This window comes from Vulpes vulpes, chromosome 4 (genome assembly GCF_048418805.1).
Source record: "Vulpes vulpes isolate BD-2025 chromosome 4, VulVul3, whole genome shotgun sequence".
Lineage (NCBI taxonomy): Eukaryota > Metazoa > Chordata > Mammalia > Carnivora > Canidae > Vulpes > Vulpes vulpes.
Genome location: NC_132783.1, coordinates 129,779,892 through 129,803,313, shown reverse-complemented (window position 1 = coordinate 129,803,313; position 23,422 = coordinate 129,779,892). Strand labels below are relative to the sequence as shown.

Genomic DNA, 23,422 nt, shown 5'->3' with positions numbered 1-23,422 from the left:
GCTCTCCCATTTTACATTCCTACCAGTGATGTATGAGGATTCCAGTTTCTTTCCTCCCTCACCAACACTTATTATTGTCTGTCTTTTTGATTATAGCTCTTTAGTGGGTATGAAGTGGTATCTCATTGTGATTTTGATTTGTATTTGTTGGGTATTTGTATATATTCTTTAATGAAATATGTATTCATAACTTGGCCTATTTAAAAAATGTATCACTTATCTCTTTATTAAATTGTAAAAGTTCTTTAAATATTCTAGATATACTAGTCCCTTGTCAGGTATATGATACATAAGTACTTTTTTCCAAACCTATGACTTGTCTTTAAACTTTCTTCACAGTATCTTTTGAATTTTGAAGCACATACATTTTTAATGCCATCTAACTTACCTTTTTTTCCTTTTATTATTTATGCTTTTGGTATAGTATTTAAGAAATCATTTTGTAATCTAAGGTCATGTTTAAGAGTTTTAAATTTATGTGATCTATTTTGAGCTAATTTTTGTATGATGTGAAGTAAAGGTCCACAGTTACATTTTTGCATATGGATATTCAGTTGCCTCAGCAGCATTTTTTGAAAAGACTTTTTCAAAACAATTCTTTTTCCCTGAATTGTTTTGGCATTTTTGTTGAAAGTCAATTGGCCATAAATTTAAGGCTGTAAGTGATTATTTATTGTGGCGTTTATCCCTTAGTCTAACTCTAGATTTCATAAGATCTAACTTTAATGATGGTAAATATAAGGCATTAGCACCAAATATATTTCTTCTGAATGCAATTGTATTAATTGTTGTGTGTATATGTGAATTATGTGTGTTTGTAAAGATTATTGTGCGTTTATATAGAAGCTAGAACATTTTTCCCATTTCTGGAATTTCAGTACCTTCATATTTGGGCATTTTTGAAAAGACGGTCATTCTTGTTGACTTTGCCAAGAGAGCCAACAAGTTTCAGGCTTTTACATCACTCAAGTTGCTTGTGTAGTCTTTCAAGAAAAATTAAACCAAGATCTCTTAAGTGATTTCCATGCAAAATTAATGCTTCCCTTGACTTCTGCCAAATGCTGTGATGCATTTATGCAGCTGATGCCAGAAAGTTTAGAACTTGTATCTGGAAAGAATTCAAAATTTTAAGACAGAAAGCATTTGTGCCTGGGGCAATGTAATGACCCCACCTGTGTCTTTTTCTTGTCTTCTGGGTGTTTTCATTGTATGTCCAGAAAGGCCCAGGCAGATCCTTCTTCTATTTTTAAATCCTTTTTTATGAAACACAGTTTTAATTTTACAAGACCAGATCTCACTCCAAGTTTCAAAATATGTGTTCTTCAGCATAAAATGTTTAGACAGATACCTAATGGCCTAGCACTTTAGCATCCATTTTTTTCTAAGGCAAAGATTCAGAGTATCAGAGCCATAAAACCATAGTGTAATTAGTCACTATCAGATGCTATGTAAATTATGTTTCACACATCTATATGCCAGGTTAGGTGCTTTTTCCCCCCTTTCTGATATTTTGATAATTAGTTCAACCTGTTCATATACCACTGAAACAAATGGAATGTACTTAGTTGTTGGTTTTATTAGCTTTAATGTTTTATTTATAGTCTAAGAGGAAGAGCAGAAAGGAACTAGTATTTATTGAGTACCTACTGTGTTCCAAGTACTATGCTAGACACGTTTACATCCCTAATCTCATTTAATCCCCTTATTGTTGGTATTATTATCCCAGTTTTTAGTGATGAAGAACTTTAAACAAGCCAGATAATGATATTTTATACTTGTGTGGGGCCTTTTATATCATAATTTTAAAGTAGTATCTGACTTGGAGATGTTCAGTTATAAAAAAGAGAAATTATCATAGTTTATCTCCACTGTTGTAGAGCCAAGGATAGAAAGAAAAGACACACACGGTATTTCTCAACTGTGGGAAGCATAGTGAATGGAGATAAGAGACAAGTAAGCTATATAGAATACCTTCAGTAGAGGGTAAGATTTTATGTTTCTCAGATATAAATGGTGCTAGAACAATTGGGATACTTACCTATATGTATATCTATGTATGTATTTTTATATATAAATGAACCTTGGCTTTGTATCAGATACAAAAACTAGTTTAAATAGATCATAGACCTAATTCTAAAACTTCAGAGTATAAAATTTCTAGAAGAAAACATAGGAGAATTTCTATGGCCTTGGTTAGACAGAGATTTCTTCAGTATGGTATTATATAATTTGATAAAAGGACTTTATCAAAACCTAAAAACATCTTTTTGAAAGACTATTTTTAAAAAAGCAAGCTACAGACTTGGAAACTATTTGGTAAACACATATCTGGTAAAGAACTTGTATATAGAATACCTAAAGAACTCTCAAAATACAATGATAAGGAAATAAACAACAAAAATGTGAAATGGACAAAGAATTTGAAGAGACACATCACTGAAGAAGAGAAACAGATGGCAAATAATACATGGAAAGATTCCCAACATTATTAATCATATAGGATATACAAATTAAAATACAAAACCTATTAGAAGGACTTAAAAAAAAACAACTGATCATATTTTTGTGTGGGAGAGTTAGAATTCTCATCTACTGCTGGTGGGAATGCAAAATGAAATAGCCACTTTGGAAAAGTTTAGCAGTTTCTTATATAGTTAAACATATACTTCCCATATGATCAGTAATTTCCTTTCTAGGTATTTAGCCAAGAGATATGAAAACTTATTTTTATAAAAATAAAGAAACAATTAAAAAATGTCAAACTGGAAACAACTCAAAAACTTTTTTTTTTTTTTTTTTGGTAAATGGACAAATAAAATGTGGTATATCCATATATGGAATGTTATTCATTAGCAAAAAAGGAATGGACTACTGAGATATATATATATATATATATAAGACTCAAAAACATTGGGATCCCTGGGTGGTGCAGCGGTTTGGCGCCTGCCTTTGGCCCAGGGCACGATCCTGGAGACCCAGGATCGAATCCCACGTCAAGCTCCCGGTGCATGGAGCCTGCTTCTCCCTCTGCCTGTGTCTCTGCCTCTCTCTCTCTCTGTGTGACTATCATAAATAAAAAAAAAAAAAAAAAAAAAAATTTAAAAAAAAGATCTTTCTTTTAAAAAAAAAAAAAAAAGACTCAAAAACATTATGCTGAGTTAAAGAAGCCAGACTCAGAAGTTACATGCAATATTATTCCCATTATATAATAGTGGAGAAGTTAACTCTAGAGATACAAAACAGGTCAGTAGTTGCCAAGGGTTAAAGCTGGTAAGGGAAAGAGTGGTCCATAAAGAGACAACCAAAAAAAAACTTTTTGGACTGATATAACTATGCATTTCTCAAAACTCACAGAACTGTATGTTTGAACAGATGAATTTCATTGTATTTTATACCCCTAATAAACTTTTCCTCCCTTTCTCCCTCCTTTCTTCTCCCCCTTTCTATCATCTATCTATTTCTCAATAAGAGAAGTCTAGACATAGGTAATCCACAGTTGGTTTATGGCCCTTGTGTCATCAAGGATCAGGGTACCTTCTGTTTTGTTGGGATAAAATGCTGCCTGAGCCCAGCATCATGCCCAGGTTGCTGGCAGAGGAAGAAGTAAACAAGAAGGGTTGAAGAAGGATCTGCAAGCTTCTTTTTGAGACTTTCCCAAAGTCTTGTGCTACCCTTCCATTTATACTACTTTGGCCAAAGCTTTATTTCCACATTTCATCACATCTAGCTGCAAGAGAGGCTGGAAAATAATAGACTTTAATTGAGAAGAAAGGAGAATGGATGTTGGAGTATGTTGCTAGCTGTATCTGTCACACTTCTGATAGTGTGTCTTTGTCAGAAATTGTCCCTTTGGTTTCTCAGTAGGTTCCTTTAAATCCTGGAATTCCAAGGTGCCTTTCTGTTGTTTCTGTGTGTACTGTTTCCAAACTCTTACTTGAACTAAAATTTTGCTGGTCAGTGGTTTGTAAAATGCAGTCAGTACAGTCTTATGTCAGGCATGGGTTTGACAACTCTGAAAACTAGGGTTTGGTACTATTTAGCAATTGATTAAATTCTGAAACAAAGCTTAGAGGGAAGATAGGAGAAAGTTATTTTTAAAAACCCCAAACCTTCATTTGAAATAAATCATAAGTATTAGACAGAAAATGACAGCTTTTGAAATCTGTGCATTTAAAAATAAGTTGTATTTATTGTATGTTGGTTATACCTCAATAAAGTTAATTTCTAAAGTGCTTAGACGGGCAGTGAATTTCTTTTATTCTTTGACAAGCTTTTGTTGAGGACCCAGTCAGTATATGTTGTGTTCCTGTTATGTTTAAGAGATGGTGCAGACTCTAGGCATACAAAGATGAGAGAGAGAGAGAGAGAGAGAGAGAGAGAACCCTTGCTCTCAAGTGGCTCTTTTTATAGAAGGAATAGATATTAATATGTGTAAGTACAACTTATGTGATTGGTGTTATAATATGGGAGTTAGAAGATAATATGGAAACTTGAGTGAATTCCCTAGTTTTGTTCTTTTACAAAATTGTATAAACTGTTCCAAGTTGTTTGCATTTCCATATATGTTTTAAAATTACCTTACCTAATTTCTATCTCAAAAAAACTCTACTGAATCTTTGATTGAAATTGTGTTGAATCTGGAGATTAATTAGGGGAGAATTGAAATCTTAACTGACTCTTCCAATCCATGAATATGGTATATCTTATATATGTAGATCATCTTTCATTTCTCTCAGAAACATTTTATGATTTTCAGTGTACAGATACTAAGCATCCTTTTGAAATTCCATGTTTATTCATACTGTTATTAATGATATTATTTTCATAACTTCAGCATTTAATTGTTGTTAGTCTATGGAAATAAAACTGATTCTTAACCTTGTTCTTGTGACCTCACTAAACTCACTATTAGTTTTGTAGTATTTTTGTAGATTCCTGGGTTTTTCAATGTATATGATCATATGGTCTCTCTCTCTCTCTCTCTTTTAAGATTTTATTTATTTATTTTAGAGAGCTGTGGGAGGAGCAGATGGTGGGAGGAAAGAATCTCAAGCAGGCTCTGTAACAAGCCCAGAGCCCAACACAGGGCTTGATCCCATGATCCTGAGATCATGACCTAAGCTGAAACCAAGAGTTGGTTGCCTAAATGAATGAGCCACCCAGGCACCTTGATCATATGGTCTCTTAAAGATGGTTTTATTTTTTTCTTTCCAGTCTATAAGCCTTTAATTTCTTTTATTTGTCTTATTACACTGACTGGCAACTCCAGTATATAATGAGAGTTTGATATCATTGCTTTGTTCTCAACCATAAGAGGAAATTAATTAATTTCTTTCTTCATTAATAAGTATATTATTTGTAAGTTTTTCATAGATGTCCTCAATTAGGCTGAGGAAGTTCCATCCTATTCCTAGTATGTGGAGAGTTTTTATCACAAATGAATGTTGGAATTTTTTTTTTCAAATGTTTATGTTACATGGATTGAGATGATCATTTATATTTTATTGTCTGTTGATGTGACACATATATTGTTTAATATTCATTCCTTTCTATTCTTTCATTCCTAGTTTAAAAATCCCTTAATTGTGAAGTATTATTTTTATTTATATGCTGCTAGTTTGAATTTACTGGTATTTTGTTAAGGATTTATGCGTCTGTGTTTACTGGGATATGGAACCATAGTTTTCTTTTCTTGTAGTGACTTTGGTTTTGGCATCAGGGTAGTGTGGCCTTATAGAATGAAGAGTGTTGGGAATTGTTTCCTCTTCTATTTCTGGAAGAGTTTGTATAGAATTGGTATTATTTCTTTCTTAAATGTTAGGTAGAATTCAACAGTGAAGCCATGTAGAGTTTTCTTAATGGGAAGATTTTTAGCTATATGTTTAGCTTTTTAATCATGTAGGAATAGTCCAGTTATTTATTTTTTATTGAGTGAACTTTGGTAGTTAGTGTCCTTTAAGGAACTTTATTCATTTCATCTAAATTATCAAATTTATTTATATAAATTCATTCATGAAATTCCTTTATTATCCTTTTAATGTTATTAAGCTTTATGATCATGTCCTCTCATTAATTCAAGATGTTGACATTTGATACTGTCTCCAATTTTTGCTTTTTTCATCAATCCAGTTAGAGGTTTATTAATTTTATTGATCTCAAGAAACTAGTTTTTGGTTCCTGTGTTGTTTTTTTGTTTTCTATTTTACTCATTTGTACTCTCATTTTTATTATCTCTGTCCTTCTACTTGCTTTAGGTTTAATTTTCTTTCTCTAGTTAAAAAAATCATTTATTTATTTATTTATTTATTTATTTATTTATTTATTTATTTATTTATGAGAGAGAAAGAGCATGCACATGTGGGAGAAGTGGCAGAGGAAGAGGGAGAGAGAATCGTAAGCAGGCTCCATGCTCAGTGTGAAGCAGGACACAATTCCATGACCCTGAGATCATGACCTGAGCCAAAATCAAGAGTCAGACACTTAACTGACAGCCACCCAGGAGCCCCTCTTTTTTTCTAGTTTTTTTAAAGTTGAGTCTTAGGTCATTGATTTGAAGGCTTTTTTTTTTTTCCTCCTAACATATACAGTTAGTGCTATTTTCCTTCTGTATTGTATTTTAGCTGAATCTCATAAATTTTGATATATATCTTCATATTTGTTGGGTTCAAAACTTTTTCTGCTATCCCTTGTGATTTTTTTTCGAGTCATGAATTATTTAGAATTGTATTTCCTGATTTCTAAATGTTTTGGAAAAGATATATTTTCAGATACATTTATTGTACTGCTGCTTATTTAATTTTATTTTTGATAGTGTATATACTTTGTATGATTTTGGTCATTTTTAGTGTGTTTATATTTGTTTCATGGCCCAGAGTATGTTCGTTGTGCACCTGAAAAGAATGCACATTCACTTTTTGTTGGGTAAAGTGTTATATAAATGTCAATTAGCTTAACTTGTTTGGCATTGTTTTTGAGGTTTTCTGTATCCTTACTGATTTTGGGAGGGCAGGGAGGGGCCTACTTGTTCTTTCAGTCACTGAGAGGTGGGTGTTGAAGTATACAAATATAAATAAAGATTTGCTATATTTCCTTTTATTTCTATTAAGTTTGCTTTCATATTTTGAAGCTCTGTTATTAGTGGCATATGCATTTTGGATTGTTATGTCTTCTTGATCAGTTGATTCTTTTTCATTATGAAAGTTTCCTCTTTATCTCTAGTTTTATTTCTTGTTCTGAAGTCCACTTTGTCAGACATTTATATGGTCTGTTACTCCTGCTTTCTTTTGATTATGTTCACCTGGCACATTTCTCCCCTCTTTTCATTGTTAATCTATCTAAGTCTTTTTTTTTTTTTTTTTAATTTTTTTTTTTAATTTTTTTTATTTATTTATGATAGTCACAGAGAGAGAGAGAGGCAGAGACACAGGCGGAGGGAGAAGCAGGCTCCATGCACCGGGAGCCTGATGTGGGACTCGATCCCGGGTCTCCAGGATCGCGCCCTGGGCCAAAGGCAGGCGCCAAACCGCTGCGCCACCCAGGGATCCCTATCTAAGTCTTTATATTTAAACATTTGTGTGTATTTTTAAAAGAAGATTTTATTTATTTTAGACAGAGAGAGAAAGTGTGCACATGCATGAGCTGGGGAGAGTGGTAGAGGAGGAGGGAGAGGGACAAGCAGACTCTGCACTGAGTACAGAGTCCATCATGGGGCTGGATCCCAGGACTCTGAGATCATGTGACCTAGTGGAAACCAAGAGTCAGTGCTTAACCATCTGAGCCATCCAGGCGCCCCATTTTTGTGTCTTTTTAAGAGAAAGAATCTGCTGGGTATTGCTTTTACCTAATCCAGTCTGACAATCTTTGCCTTTTAATTAGAGTTTTTAGATTATATCAAATTAATGTAATTATTTATGAGATTGGATTTAAACCTACCATGTTGCTGTTTGTTTTATATTTATCCTATAGTTTTCTTTATTATCCCTTCCTGTTTTTGTTTCATTTCCATTTTATCTCCATGATTATATATTATCATAAAAATATGTTAGCAATTGCTTTAGGGTTTGTAATATATATCTTTAATGTGTCAAAGTCTCTCTTTAAATAATATTATACCATTTCCAGTATAGTATAAAACTATGCTTCTGTGTCTTCCTCCCAACCTTTGTGCTATTGTTGACATATATTTTACTTGAACATATGCTATAAACCTTACAATACATTGTTTTGCTTCAGCCATGTATCTTTTAAAGAGATTTAGGCATTTTTAAAAAACGTTTTAAAAAATTTATCTTCATTTTTACCATTTGTGGCAGTCTTCATTTCTTTGTTGTAGATTCAGATTTCCATTTGTATCATATTTGTTGTTTTTGAAGAACTTCCTTCAGTATTTCTTGTAGTACATGTCTGAAGGAAATGAATTATCTCTTCATTCATCTTGAATGAAGCGATTCATTATCGCTTCTATTCATCTGAAAAAGTCTTTATTTACCATATATATTTTTAAAATATATTTTTGCTGCCTATAGAATACTAGATTGGCTTTTTTTTCCTTTTAGAACTTTAGAGATATTGTTCCATAGTGCTTTGGCTTGAATAGTTTCTGCCAAGAACTCACTAAAATCATCTTTGGTTTTCTATTTTATGCCCCTCCCCTTCTCTTCTCTGGTTATAAGGGTCTTGTTCTAGCTTTTCTTAGTGGCAGTGCTCCTTTGCCTGGGACTGTGAGCAGGAGGGTACTCCGTACCTCCCCCAGGCCTAGACTCCTGTTTCTTGTTACTTGTTGAAAATTCAGGGCAGACAGTTTTGTTTCTGCTTCTCCCCCAGAGTCATGAGATCTTTGCCTGGACCCTGGAGTAGGACATCATTCATTTTTAGTGACTTATTTTTTCAGTGTTTTTTTCTGGAGTGTATTATATAACAGTGCATTAACACATGTAAGTAATTTAGAAATTAATGTGTGTATATAGCTGGTGTATATTCAGCAGTTTTACTGATCGGACAGTATAGTCAGAATTGTTTGAAGGCCACTGTTGTATAGGGTCAGAACTTATAACTCTGATAAACTTGAAGTAGAATTTGCTACTTGCTGTTTGATTTGAAGACAACATGATTCAGATGGTTCCCTTTATTGCAGTGAGTAACCTCATTTATAAATGGAGAATGTTTTACAGTACGCATTTTATTTTAAAATAATTATTAGATTTATATGCTTAAGAGGTGAAGTGCTTTTTATGAGCTCTTCTGAATTTTAAACTCCTTTCTTTTTTGTAAATGAAAATCTCTTCATTGTTTTTAGGACTGTGAGGACATGGGAAGTTGAAAATCCAAGGAAGCAAAGAAGTGTGTTTAAACCACGGACGATGCAGGGTAAAAAAGTAATTCCCACCACGTGCACATACAGTAGAGATGGAAACCTCATAGCAGCTGCCTGCCAGAATGGAAGCATACAGATCTGGGACCGAAATATGACTGTAAGTCTAAGACATTTAAGTCTGCTTTTCTTAGAAGAAAAACACCTTATAAAGACAAACATCATGTTAAAATATTATGAAGGTCAGTTTCCTGAGTTTAGCCCTAATTTAAACTTCAGTGTTAGTTGATAAAACATTGGGACATTTGCAGTAAACAGCATTTTAGCAAACATTCCAGCTCAGTATTTTCCAATGTGTATTAGATTTTGTTTTTAAAATACAGTAGATCTTTTAGTATAAAATTTAAAAAGCATAGTGCAGTTCTATTATTTGGTGTGTCAGTGTACTTGATTTTGAAAGCGATCGATCTGATAGTAGCATAAAATAAGACTAAGCAGAAAATATCCTTTAAAAGATTTAAGAAAACCATGAAATATCGGCAATGGTTCATCAGTCGTTTTGCAATTATTTTTGTAGTAATTTAAATAATACTTTGTTTTAACATTCTGTGACGTTCCATTTGAATAGGTGTCAGATTTTCTTTTGCAGTTTAGATCATTATTAGAATAAATAAAGTTTGGAATTGGAAGAGATCACAGAAATAATTCTATGAAATAATGAATATGAAAGGTTTTGGTTAATTCTTAGAATTACCAATAAGCTTTAAAAAGGGTTTTGTTCTATGTAGAGATGGTAAAACAAGATTTTTTGGTAAGTGGAATGATTCTGTATTACCAATGTTAAAGTGAAAATCTACACTAATGTTAGAATGCTATTTGGTTATTTTTGTTTTGTTTTGTTTGTTTGTTTGTTTATTTATTTATTTATATTGGTTATTGTTATTTTAATAAAAGATTCTGAAAAATGATTATTTTAGTAATTTGTTAGAATTTATTAAGTATCTCTACTATATGTCAGGCACTATTGTAGGCACTGGGAATATTGCAGATTATAAAAAATTCTTGCCTTTTAGAGTTTATATTCTAGTTCTTTTTAGAAACTATGAAAAGAATATTCTTTTTAAATAAAATTGCCCATCAGCCATTTACATTTCAAAAGGGACCCTAGGAGACATAGTTGTCTGTTTAGGTAGATGAGTTAAAATCGTTTGTCTAGGAATAAAGTAAAAAGTAATAATAGGGAAAAAAAGAATCCATGTTGATAATGCTGAAAATATCTTTGGCATTTTCTGTTTGTCAGATCTTTTTATTTCTGTTTTCATCTCCATTGTAAACCCCATAAAGCTTCATAACAGCACAGAGATTTTTAAAATCCTTTGAATTGTAAACGGAGTTTTAACCAAGCAATAAATTTTTTAGTAACTGGCTTTCATCGTCTCTGGTGCTGTTGAATTAAACATAAAAATTCTAAGTCATGAAGTTTTCTAGTGTAGCTGTAATAGCAGTGTGTTTAGTATAATGCATATATGTGGGCATTTCCCATATATTCTTATAAAGTTGAGTATAATTTTTAAAGATTGACTTTGTATGTCTCCTAAAACAATGAGTATCTTCTGTTTCCATTTTTGTAAAAAACAAAGCTGTTTTAATGTCAATTTACCACCCCACCCCCCCAAATCTTTTAAGCTGTTTTGCCTAATTGTATAGTGTTTGGTACTATTTTGTTAGAATTTAATAGTGCATGAAGTTACAGCTTATTATACCACATCCTGTTTGTTAAATTCATATTTTGACATTTGAGTGTAAATATATGTCACCTAAAGACAAATCAAATTGAGAAGAAAAAACTTGCCGGCAGGAAATACAGTTTGATTTAAGAAGAGAATTTTACAAAATATCTTAATTATTACTTCAGCAATAACAAATTATTAACAGGGAAACACTGAAGCTGAGGTAAAAAAGCCTTATAGCAGTAGTTTGTCCATGCAGTAGCCAGAGAGTTACATGGTAAATAGTGATAAATACATGTCTGTGTTTTGTGACAAGTAAAACTATCATAATTGCTCTACCTAATTATAGAATTCTCGTTAGACCAACTTTAACTTTAGCAAATTAAATGAAATATTTCTTTTTTAGAAGTAAGGTGTCTATTAGTGATAAATTCCTGTGTTCTTAGCACCTACCTCTACTCTAGAATTATGTTGGCCAGTATGATAGCCATTAGCCACATTTGAGTGTTTCAATTTAAAGTAATTAAAATTTACAATAGAAATTTCAGTTTTGTAGTCACATGGCACTGTTCAAGTACCAGATAGCCACATGGGTGTAGTTATGTGCTATTTATTGAACAGCACAGTTAAGAACGTTCCGGTCATTGCAGAGTTCTGTTGGCCAGTGCTGTTGTAGAGGAGTGTTTGCTTCCCCAGTATCCCTTTCAGTCATGTGATGATGGCCTGTCAATTTCAGAAGGAGGGCTTTTCAGAGAAGCTTCTACAGGTCTGCATGGCCTCCTTGGGCTCTCGGTTCCCATTCATCAGCATATATGTGAGCAGTGGCAAGAAAGTGTGTAGTTGGAGCAAGGTGAGGGAGGTGTAGAATAGTGGGAGGTGACATTGGAGAGGTAACAGCATACACCCTGACTCAGGTTTGATGTATGCAGAAGCCTTTGCAGCCTGCCTGTGTCTCCTGCATGTTCACATAGCTTTCCCCCCTCACCTTTTTTGTTTTAATTATTTTTTATTATTTTAAGATTTTATTTTTTATTATTTTAAGATTTTATTTATTCATGAGAGACACACAGAGGCAGAGACACAGGCAGAGAGAGAAAGAAGCAGGCTCTCTGAGGGGAACCTGATGTGAGACTCAATCCCCGGACTCTGAGCTGAAGGCAGACGCTTAACTGCTGAGTCACCCAGGTGTCCCTCCGCCTCACCTCTTTTAGTTCTTTGCTCACATTTTCTCTTCTCAGCAAGACTTCTTGACTCCACCCTACATAAAATTGCCACCTTCTCCCCACCAGTGGTACTCTCTATCCCTCTTTTCTTCCCTCATGCTGATCACCATTTAACATACTCTACCATATATTTTACATACTTGTTTATTGGCTGTTTACCTCTGGTAGGATATTAGTTCTACAAAGGAAAGGATTATTATCTCTTTTCCTTCCTGCTGTATTCCCAGAGCAAAGAAAAATGCCTATTATACAGCAGATCTTCAGTAACCATTTGTTGAATGAATAAGTGGATGAATGTATTCTGCAAAGGTAGCAAAATAAGGTTTTTGACTTATTTGTAGGAAGACATTTAAAAATAGCAACATAAAAACTATTATATTTATATGAAAATACAGTGAGAGAGGTAGAGAAGGGATGGGAAGAAATTGAGGTTATTCTTAGTATATCCTTAATGATGTAAAATTATGCAATCTGTATTAACATAGGTGGATTTTTAAAAACTGTTTTCATGGCTCTCAAGTCTAACTTCTGACTTTTAAAATATTCCAGCGTTGTATGGTCTGACAAATATCTAGTGACTTCTGTTCATATAAAAACATAGCAAATTCTTTGGATATATTTTTTTTTTCAAAGCACTGTTGCTGTTTTTTAAATACCTATTAATGGGATCCCTGGGTGGCGCAGCGGTTTGGCGCCGGCCTTTGGCCCAGGGCGCGATCCTGGAGACCCCGGATCGAATCCCACATCAGGCTCCCGGTGCATGGAGCCTGCTTCTCCCTCTGCCTGTGTCTCTGCCCCTCTCTCTCTCTCTCTCTCTCTCTGTGACTATCATAAATAAATAAAAATTAAAAAAAAAAATACCTATTAAGAATCTACATTATGCTAGAACCTTTACTAAAAGAGCATGCTGTATTTACTTGTATTGCAATCGCTGTAAACTAAGATTTGGGTAAGAAAATGGAGACAATCTTATCTATTTATTTATGCATGCCTTCTGTAGACACAGGTGATGGGAAGTAATAATATTTTAAATTGGGGATCCCTGGGTGGCTCAGTGGTTTAGCACCTGCCTTTTGGCCCAGGGCATGATTCTGGAGTCCCGGGATCGAGTCCAACATTGGGCTCCCTGTGTGGAGCCTGCTTCTCTCTTTCTCTCTCTCTCTTTCTCTGTGTATGTGTGTCTCTCATGAATAAATAAATAAAATTAAAAAATATATTTTAAGTTGTTTTATTTGGTCAGCAACAGCTTGACTACCCTCTACCTGACTGCCTCTTACTTCTCCTTTTGCCTGCATCCCCTGCACAGATTCTGGGGCTGTGCATTTTGGGAAGTGATCACATGCTACAACCCTTTACCAGGAAAACCTCAAGCCTAAGAGATACTGCAGAGACATTTCTCCAGCTCAGTGGCTGATCAATCCCCCTACTATCAGCCATCCTAGAGAATGTTTGGTATGGATCTGAGAAGGACTTGGGCAAGAACTAGTAATGACATTGGGAGATAGGTTCCTGGGCAAATGAAGCCCCCCGGTGCATAAGAGAACAGTGAGAGAGAATATGGGAAATAAAGTCACCAGTAGTAGCTTAGATCCAGTGTACTACAGATATGTAAATGTCTCTAGTCACTGTCAGATTACCCATGTTAAGCTTAGGTTGATTTATGTCCTCTTTTCACCTTTCCCTTTATTTGTGTGTAGAAACATGGATTAAAAGTTTTTTTTTAAAAAAAGATATATTTATTTGACAGAGAGAAAGAGAGAGAGAGAGGGAGAGAGCAAGCACACAAGCAAGGGGAGTGGCAGAGGGAGAGGGAGAAGCAGACTTCCTACTAGGCAGGGAGCCCAATGCAGGACTTGATCCCAGAACCCTGAGCTGAAGTCAGACGCTTCACTGACTGAGCCATTCAGGCACCCACAAAGGTTTAATTTTTATATAGAAAGAGAATTTGCAATTTGCTTTTTTTTACTTGAATCGGTAGAGCTCTAATTTATTTAAATGGGATCATAATTTTACACACATGAAAGATAAAGTTTTCAAAAAGTTTATTATTTGTTTATTAATAACTTCTTTGCCCTCATTATTCTATCTCTACCCCATAATGCTTGCAAATTACCTGGTATGTGTTCTTCTGTACTTTTATTCATATCTCTGTATCTATAGGTAGCTGGCTAGCTAGCTAGCTGTCTACATTAAGAACATTTCACTAGTATGTTGAAACACCTACCACCTCACTGAGAATGAGACAAAAGAAATTTAAACCCATTAAGTGGTTGTAAAAAAAGAATAATCTGTAGGATAATTTATAACCTTGTATAGCTACTTTGTATAGTGTCCAGAATATGGAAGTGTTAGGGAAGGCTAAGAGGGTCAGGGTAGGTACTTAGAGTCAGGACCTCTGAGGGGTGTGGAATTTAGATAACCAATGAGATAGTGCTGTTATTTTACTAACCAACCTAACAAGGGCTAATCTGTGTCAAAGCAGTCACATTGAAAGGCTCTTTTGAGATTGTTATTTCTCAAAACATTTTGAGTCTTTTAAGATCACCATAAAGCTATAATTTCAGCTAATGTGCAAGTACCACAAGGAAAATAAAGCAGAATAAAGAGAATATCTTGTGGGTGGCACTTGAGTCCCTGGGTACCTTTACGTTGCTTAAAGTCTCACAGAAATCATTCCTCACTATTGGACAGTATCTGCTGTGCCTTGTATCTTATAGATTATTTTTGAGATTTAAAAATTTGTTTTTCATAGTATTTTCTGTTAAGTTTCCATAATACAGCTTTGATCCTTCTTCTCTCACACCTCATGTAAACTAGTTCAGGCCAAATTCTCATACTGTTGGTTAACTACATTCTGTAGTAATTTTTTTTATGGATAGCTTTTTCTCTCTGTGCTTTTTGGAATTGTTATGAAGCTGTCATAGCCACTGAAGAGAAAAACACTCTTTACTCTCACAGTAATATTTACCTCACCTTTCTTATTTTTACAGTTAGAACAAATTAGACTTCCCTTAAATAGAGTGTTAACCTGATGGTATTGCAGATTTTGGAGTTTTAAAAAGGTTAATACTTTGAAATATTTTTAGCAAATGGTATTTTGTCTTCATTTCCAATCTTGTCATTTGTTGTGCAGTTTTAATGTCACATAACTTTGCTTTGGAAAACATTTCATTACAGTTATTTATCATTTACTATCATTTACAAATGTGAATAACTCAATTTCATTAAAAAATTTCCGTTTGAGACTATTTCAGCCCAAAACAATTGCTTTTAGTCTTGTGTATCAATTTTTGTAACATAACACTTTAGTTACCAACCTTGGGACTAATGCATGGAGAGCTTTTTGGGATTTGAATTCTCTGTACTCTTTGAGTGTCCTTTATCTTTCTCATAATGATGCCTTTATCTTTCTCAAATCATTTTTTTTTCAAAATAGGTATTTATTATTAAAAAATTATACAAACTGACTTTTTATTACTCAAATCATGAAAAATTTTAAACAATTGGTCTCAAGCCTCCGAAAAAGTAAGCTCTGTCTTTACATTCTTCAGTAGCAGTCCATTTTGATGGTATAGAAGACTTACAGAAGACTTCCATAAGTTAAACATGACTTCCAGTGGCCAACACTGTGCAAGTCTTGGTTCATGCCCTCCTCCAGATGTCTTCTCCCTTCTTTCCACAAAGACCAGTCATTTAACAATGATTCAAAGCTTTTATCCAATATCAGTATAAGTTAAAGTAGCAAAGTATTGACTATATGGGGGAAGCAAAGTACATTATGGGGTGGGGGTGGGGAATGGTATTTTTAAACAATTTAAAAAGCAAATTATTTAGATATCATCCTTTAAGAAAACATTCTGTATCTGAAAAAATACATAAGGAGCATCATTAAAAATTCAAATACAGATTTTTATCTCTTCATTAGTCATAATATTGGGAGTCTAAAAAAATATGGATAGCTAAATATCGATTGCATACTTCTATGGCACAGTTTGTAAATGACACCTGAGACGTAAGTCACATTATATATTACTCTAAGCTTTCTGTCTATCAGTCCTGGGTTTCCTGAGCATTCTGTGCATCATTTTCCTTACTCAGGAAATGAGAGCATGATCCCCATCTTGTCAGATTATTTTTGAGGATTATATTAAGTAATATATTTAAAGTACCTAGAATGAAATTTGCACATAATAGTTTCTTAATAATTATTGGTCTTCTTCTTTTTTCTCTTTAGATCCTAGTCAGCTTACAGTTTTTATCGAATAGTGAAGTTAGATCTCAGGATGCTTTTTAACTCAGACTGTGAAAGTGTCATGAGTTTTACAGATTTCTTTGGTGACCAAAAGTATGGCTTAGAAAGATGAGATTGTAGATCCCTGTTATAGCCATCATTCGGTGTATGAAAATACAGTCCCCATCAATTAATGAGAATGTCATATACCCACTAGTTAGCGTGCCTGAGTAGATGTATGAACTGTAATTACCTTTTTAAAATAAACACTGAATAGAAAACATGTGACATACAGATTGTTCTGTAGTGTTTTTAACACGCATATTTTTTGAAGTTTACTTTTCAAAAAAGTATGTTATTGACTCAAAACACAAATAACCATCAGAACTGTACAAAATTACTTGCAGGCCCTGAAGTTAAGTTCTAATTTGTGAATTATTTTAATGAAAGCTTTCAAGTTTTACTCATAGTGCTTTTAGAAAGTATCATATACTGTTGGAAACATTTTTTACACTTGATCTTAGCCAAAAGGCCAAGAAGCGATGGAAGCAACATTTTTTAATGAGAAAATGAGAAGATTTTTTAAATGAGAAAATACTGCCTTTTGAAAAAGTTAGGTCAAAAGATTTTCTTTTAAATATAAGTGATTATTATCCTTGCTTTTTGAGGCCAGGAATAATAGAGCAATTGAATTTAAGAATTTCAGTTAAAACAGGAAAAATTAAACACATTCAACTCTGCTCCCTCTTGAAACCCACTAAAATGACAGAAAAGGCATTTTTAAAAACATAAACAAACCCTCATGGATGAAGAGAGTTATAGGGGAGATGACAGCAGTAAAGAGAACTCAAGACACCTTTGGAAGCTGGAAACCAGATGCACGAATGAGAAAACAGAAACGTTAGCCGAGGTTGGGGAGGCCTGTAAAAGACAAACGGATTTATCCTGGGGTTCCCTTCTCTATCATGTGCAACCACATCACTCTTCTTCCTTCTTCTTCCCTCACCCCGACAATGCAAAAGAATTACTTTTCAGTGTTAGAGACTGTATTGTAGTAGAGCTGAGATAAGGGGAACATCTTCATGGAGAGCTGTGTTTCTCCGTCTCCCTTCCATTATTAGTATAATAGCAATTACTGGGTACTTCATGTGGGGTAGGTGATATTTTAAACACTTTATATGTAATATTTCATTTAATCTTTAGAGCATTCCTGTGATAGAAGTACTGTTACTATCATCACTTTGCTGATGAGGAAACAAGACACAAAGAGGTTGACTTGCCTACCAAAGATTACAGTTAAGTGGCAGAATTGAGATTTTCATCCTAGGCATTTGGATCAAGAGCCTATACCGGGGATCAGCAAACTAAGGCCCATGTGCCAAATATAGCCCACCATCTGATTTCCTATAGCCTGGAAGCTGAGAAGGGTTTTTACATTTTTAAATGGCTGTATTGTTGTCTCATGGCTACTGTAACGAATTACCACAAACTTAGTGACTTAAAACAACCCAAATTTATAATTTTATACTTTTGTGGCTTAGAGGTCTTACTGGACCAAAATTAAGGTAGTTAAGGGCTGTGTTCCTTTCTGGAGCCTTCAGGGGAGCATCTGTTTTCTTGCCTTTTCTGGTAGTAGCAGTTATTCACATTCCTTGGCTCATGGCCCCTTTCCTACACCTTTCAGGCCAGCTAAAGTGAGTGGAGTCCTTTCACATCACAACATGGTGACCTTCTCTTCTATTTCCCTCTTCCACTTTTAACGACCCTCGTGGTGACTTTGGATCTGCTCATTAATCCAGGATCATCTCCTGATTTTAAGATCAGTTTAGCAACATTAATTCAGTCTAAAACCTTAATGCCCCCTTTGTCATGTAAAATAACATTCACAAGTTTAAGGAATTAGGATGTGAAAGTCTTGGGCAGCCCAGGTGGCTCAGTGGTTTAGCACCACCATTAGCCCAGGGCCTGATCCTGGAGACCCGGGATCGAGTCCCACATTGGGCTCCCTGCATGGGGCCTGCTTCTCCCTCTGCCCTGTGTCTCTGCCAATCTCTCTCTTTCTCTCTCTCTCTCTCTCTCTCTCTATGTGTCTCATGAATAAATAAATAAAATCTTTTTTTTTTTTTTTTAAAAAGGATGTGAAAGTCTTTGGGGGACATTATTCTGCCTACTGTCATGACACATGGCACTTAAAAAAAATCAAAATATGAAAAATATTTTATGACACATGAAAATTATGTGAAATTCAAATTTCATTGTCATACATAAAGTTTTATCAGAGCAGCCTTGCTCATTCATTTTCATATTGTCTGTGGTGGTTTTCGCATCATAGCAGCAGAGTTGGGTAGTTGCAACAGACTATATGGCCCCCAAAGCCTAAAATATTTCTGTTAGCCCTTTACAATTCTTTACGTAGAATTTCTCTTTCTTTCTTTCTTTCTTTCTTTCTTTCTTTCTTTCTTTCTTTCTTTTAGTCACAGAGAGAGAGAGAGAGAGAGAGAGAGGCAGAGACACAGGCGGAGGGAGAAGCAGGCTCCATGCACTGGGAGCCTGATGTGGGATTCGATCCCGGGTCTCCAGGATCGCGCCCTGGGCCAAAGACAGGCGCCAAACCGCTGCGCCATCCAGGGATCCCCTGACGTAGAATTTCTAATCAGCTTTTTAGTGCCTTTCTCTTAATGGACATACAAGGATTAACATATTAATGGACATACAAGGATTAACATATTAATGGACAGACAAGGATTACCAGACATTTGAAGAAATCCTCTAATATGAAATACAGAAACTAAAGCAAACAGAAAAACTCAGATGGGAGAGAGAGACAATGTAGGAAACAGAAGGGCAGCCCCGGTGGTGCAGTGGTTTAGCACTGCCTGCAGCCTGGGGCGTGATCCTGGAGACCCAGGATCAAGTCCCACGTCGGGCTCCCTGCATGGAGCCTGCTTCTCCCTCTGTCTGAGTCTCTGCCTCTCTGTGTGTGTGTCTCTATGAATAAATAAATAAAATCTCTTTAAAAATGTGGGAAACTGGGATCCCTGGGTGGTGCAGCAGTTTGGCGCCTGCCTTTGGCCCAGGGCGCGATCCTGGAGACCCGAAATCGAATCCCATGTCGGGCTCCCGGTGCATGGAGCCTGCTTCTCCCTCTGCCTGTGTCTCTGCCTCTCTCTCTCTGTGTGTAACTATCATAAATAAATAAAAATTTAAAAAAATGTAGGAACAGAAGAAAATTTTAAGAAAAACATCCTATAATTCATATTCTCAGGAAAGAGAAAATATTACAACCAAGAAACTAAATTTTTGCACATTTAGAGTTCAAGCAAGAGCTCTTGGAAAGTAAATAGATGATACTAGGAGGGGAAATCCATATGGATTTTGAAAGATAGAGTCAAAGAAATCTAAAAAGTAAATAAAAACACACTGAGTATTTTGACTTGAAAATTCTAGAAAAAAAAATGTCGAGGAGGGAGGATGGAATTAGATGAGAAATAGTTACTCTTCCTGCTCCAAATAAATAAACAAATGAATGAGTGAATGAATGTCAGAACTGGAAACACATAATTTTCCAGTGAATGAAAAGGACTCCCATCGGGATGCTTGGGTGGCTCAGCAGTTGAATGTCTGCCTTGGGCTCAGGGTGTGATCCTGGAGTCCTGGGATCGAGTACCACATTGGACTCCCCTGCATGGAGACTGCTTCTCCCTCTGTGTTGCTGCCTCTCTCTCTCTCTCTCTCTCTCTCTTCTCTCTTTCTCTCTCTCTCTCTCTCTCATAAATAAATAAAATCTTAAAAAAAAAAGACTCCCATTAAGCTGTACATCTTGAACTTTCAGGGCATTGGGGTTATAGAGAAGATCATATGAAATCTCAGAGAAAAAAATAGGAAACGTGTAACAGAAGGATAATGGGCCATGTAATTAAGGATGTTGGTAAGATAGTTGCTCAAAATGTGTAAAATTGTAGCCTTTTGGGCCAGTAGGGAAGAAAATAAGGAGCAAGGGGGACTGATAGATGGAAGGGAGGCAGAGAGATCACATCATTGATTCCACAAAAGTTATTGAGTATGTTCTCTGATCTAAGTACTATTCTACATGCTGGGCATATACCACAGTGAACAAAACAGTGACCCGACCCAGTTTGCTTTCAAAGGCCCTGGAGAAGCTGGAAAATTGATATTTTGAGGATGTATCAGAAGATACTGTGTAATCTCTTTTGAGTCTTTTGAAGAATAAAATATAAGACTTTCCAAGCAGCTGTCTTTTTTCAGTCTCTCCTTATTGACAATATCACTCTTTGAAACAACCTCTTCTCCTGCTAATTTCCCTTTCCTATAACCAGTGTCAGTCTTATAAATTCTGTATTAGTGGCTCTCACATCTGCACCCTCAGTTTCACCTCCTTTGCTTTCATTCTACTTCAGACTTGCATCATCTCCAACTTGTGTTTTTGTACATCGTTACCCTTCTCTGTCCATCCACTCTGATATGACTCAGTTTCAGTTTAAATCCTATGAAATGCAGTACCCAGTGTGGCAGTGCTTACCACATACTGAATATAGTTCACATTTCCCCCGACTGACACCTACAGCCTTTCAGTTTATCTTTAACCAGCCTTTGAATATCTCCCACGACTTTCTCCATAAATGGAAAAACTTTAAAAAAAAAAAATCACTTAATTATGCTTTGTTCCCTCCTGATCTCCCTCTACTGCCTTGCTGCCCTTCTCAAAACTGACCATATTGCCATGTATGCTGCAAGCCCCCAACTGCTGGTGGAGAACTCAATTCAGTCAAAGCCAAATCAGATGCTATTCCCTCCATGCTGCTGTTGAACAGTCATGATGCTCTTTTTATGGACCAGAAGATTATTTATCCAGGAGTATAAACCCTGAAAACATACAAGTAACAGGATTAGGCCAAATGTTTTTTAAGAAATAATCTTCCATTTCTAAATCTCATCTTTTTTTTCTTTTTTTAAGATTTTTATTCACTTATTAGAGACAGAGAGGGTGGGGGGAGGGAGAGATACAGGCAGGGGGAGAAGCAGGCTCCATGCAGGGAGCCGGACATGGAACTTGATCCCGGGTCCCCAGGATCATGCCCCGGGCCGAAGGCGGTGCTAAACCGCTAAGCCACTGGGACTGTCCAATCTCATCATTTTAAAGTGACGAATGCTTTGCCATAGTGTGGCCCATGGTGATGGTAAATTTCCCCAGAAATCTACAGGTAGTGACCTAACATTACCTCAAGCAGTTGGATAGGGAAGGGGTGATTCAAATAGTGAAATGGTACAGGAATTTGGTGTTTGCCTATCCGACCTCACCTGCCATCCTTCTTTTTCTTCTTTTTTTTAAATAAGTTAGATTTATTGATTTATTGATTTATATTTTATTTATTCCTGAGAGAGACAGAGAGAGGCAGAGACACAGGCAGAGGGAGAAGCAGGCTCCACACAGTGAGACTGACATGGGACTGGATCCAGGGTCTCCAGGATTGAAGGTTGAAGGCGGTACTAAACTGCTGAGCCACCAGGGCTGCTCAAAGATTTATTCATTTGAGAGAGTGTGCACGCATGTGTGTGTGCAAACAGGGGGAGGGGTAGAGGGAGAAAAGCAGACTCCCTGCTGAGTGGGGAGCCTGACAGGAGGCTCCTCTCATGACTGTGAGATCATGACCTGAGCCAAAATCAACCAACTGAACCACTCAGGTGCCCCATCTCACCTGCCATTCTTATTTATATTCTTTTAAACTCCAGATTTGCTAGCCTCTTTCCATTGCTCAAATTGTCCTACCTCGGAGCCTTTGTTGCATGTAGGTTTTTGTTTACTGTCTTGGATGTGGCTGCTGACTTTGTATTCTGACCTGTGGCAAATGTCATCTCAGAACCACAAAGCAGTATAATAATAAAGAATATAGAATAAGAAGGCTAGTTCTAGAGTGAGACTAGATTTCTGGCTAGAGTAGTGCCCTTGCTTTCCCTGACACTATTATATCTGTACCATTGCCTAAAATATGTTTTTGTCTTTATGACATTTCCCACTGTGTAATTATTTTCTTTTGTTTTTCATTTGTCTGCCCATTCATGTTGTCTCCTTCTAACCTGAGCTTCATAAGGTCAAGAACTTTTTGTCTTATTTGCTATTTTCCCATCCCTAAAAGATGTATGTGCTCCCTGTACATATTTGTTGACAGTGAATGGGTGGTATCAGATCATCATAGATTTTATCTTGAGTTTGTTTAGTTTTCAGTTACTCTTATTCTTGTTTTTAAATTTTTGATTACTGTTGATCAGGGTTTTTTATTATCAAATACGTGTGTGGTTATAGGTTGTTTTAGTCTTCAGTATGGAATAATGCTTATTTGCATCAAAAGTATTTTCAGTCTTTTTTCTAATAGATTTTTAAAGCATATGATATTAGTAATAGCTAATCATTACTGAACACTTTATGCCAACCGCTGTTCTAAGTACTTTATACATATGATAATTCATTTGACCCTCTGGACCATACAACGAGGTACTATCATTAGCCACATATTTTAGATGAGAAAGCTAGGGACACCTGGGTGGCTCAATGGTTGAGGGTCTGCCTTCGGCTCAGGTCTTGGTCCTGGGACCCTGGGACCCTGGGATTGAGTCCTGCATCGGACACCCCACTGGGACTCCTCTGCATCGGACACCCCACAGGCACCCCTCTGCCTGTGTCTCTGCCTCTCTGTTTCTCTCATGAATTAATAAAATGAATTTTTTAAAAAAAATGTTTAAAAATAAATTTAAAAATAGATGAGAAAACTGAAACCCAGTAGTGAAAGTATTAACAGCTTGCTCAAGGCTAGTAAAATTATGGAACCAAGCAGTCTGCACTAGAACCTGCATTCCTAATCACTGTGCTGCAATACTTTATGGTTCACAAATGAATGACCCTGGTGGAGAT

The 23,422-nt window shown here is 35.7% G+C and overlaps 1 protein-coding gene across 2 annotated transcripts in view; it reads left to right on the top strand.

The window, feature by feature from the left end:
* WDR70 (WD repeat domain 70) overlaps window positions 1–23,422 on the top strand; it is a 303,275-nt gene that overhangs the window by 181,004 nt on the left and 98,849 nt on the right. For both annotated transcript variants that reach the window (XM_072757062.1, XM_026016676.2), the window contains exon 10: window positions 9,296–9,470. In XM_072757062.1, coding sequence (XP_072613163.1) covers window positions 9,296–9,470 — 175 coding nt within the window. The remainder of the gene's footprint in view (window positions 1–9,295; window positions 9,471–23,422) is intronic.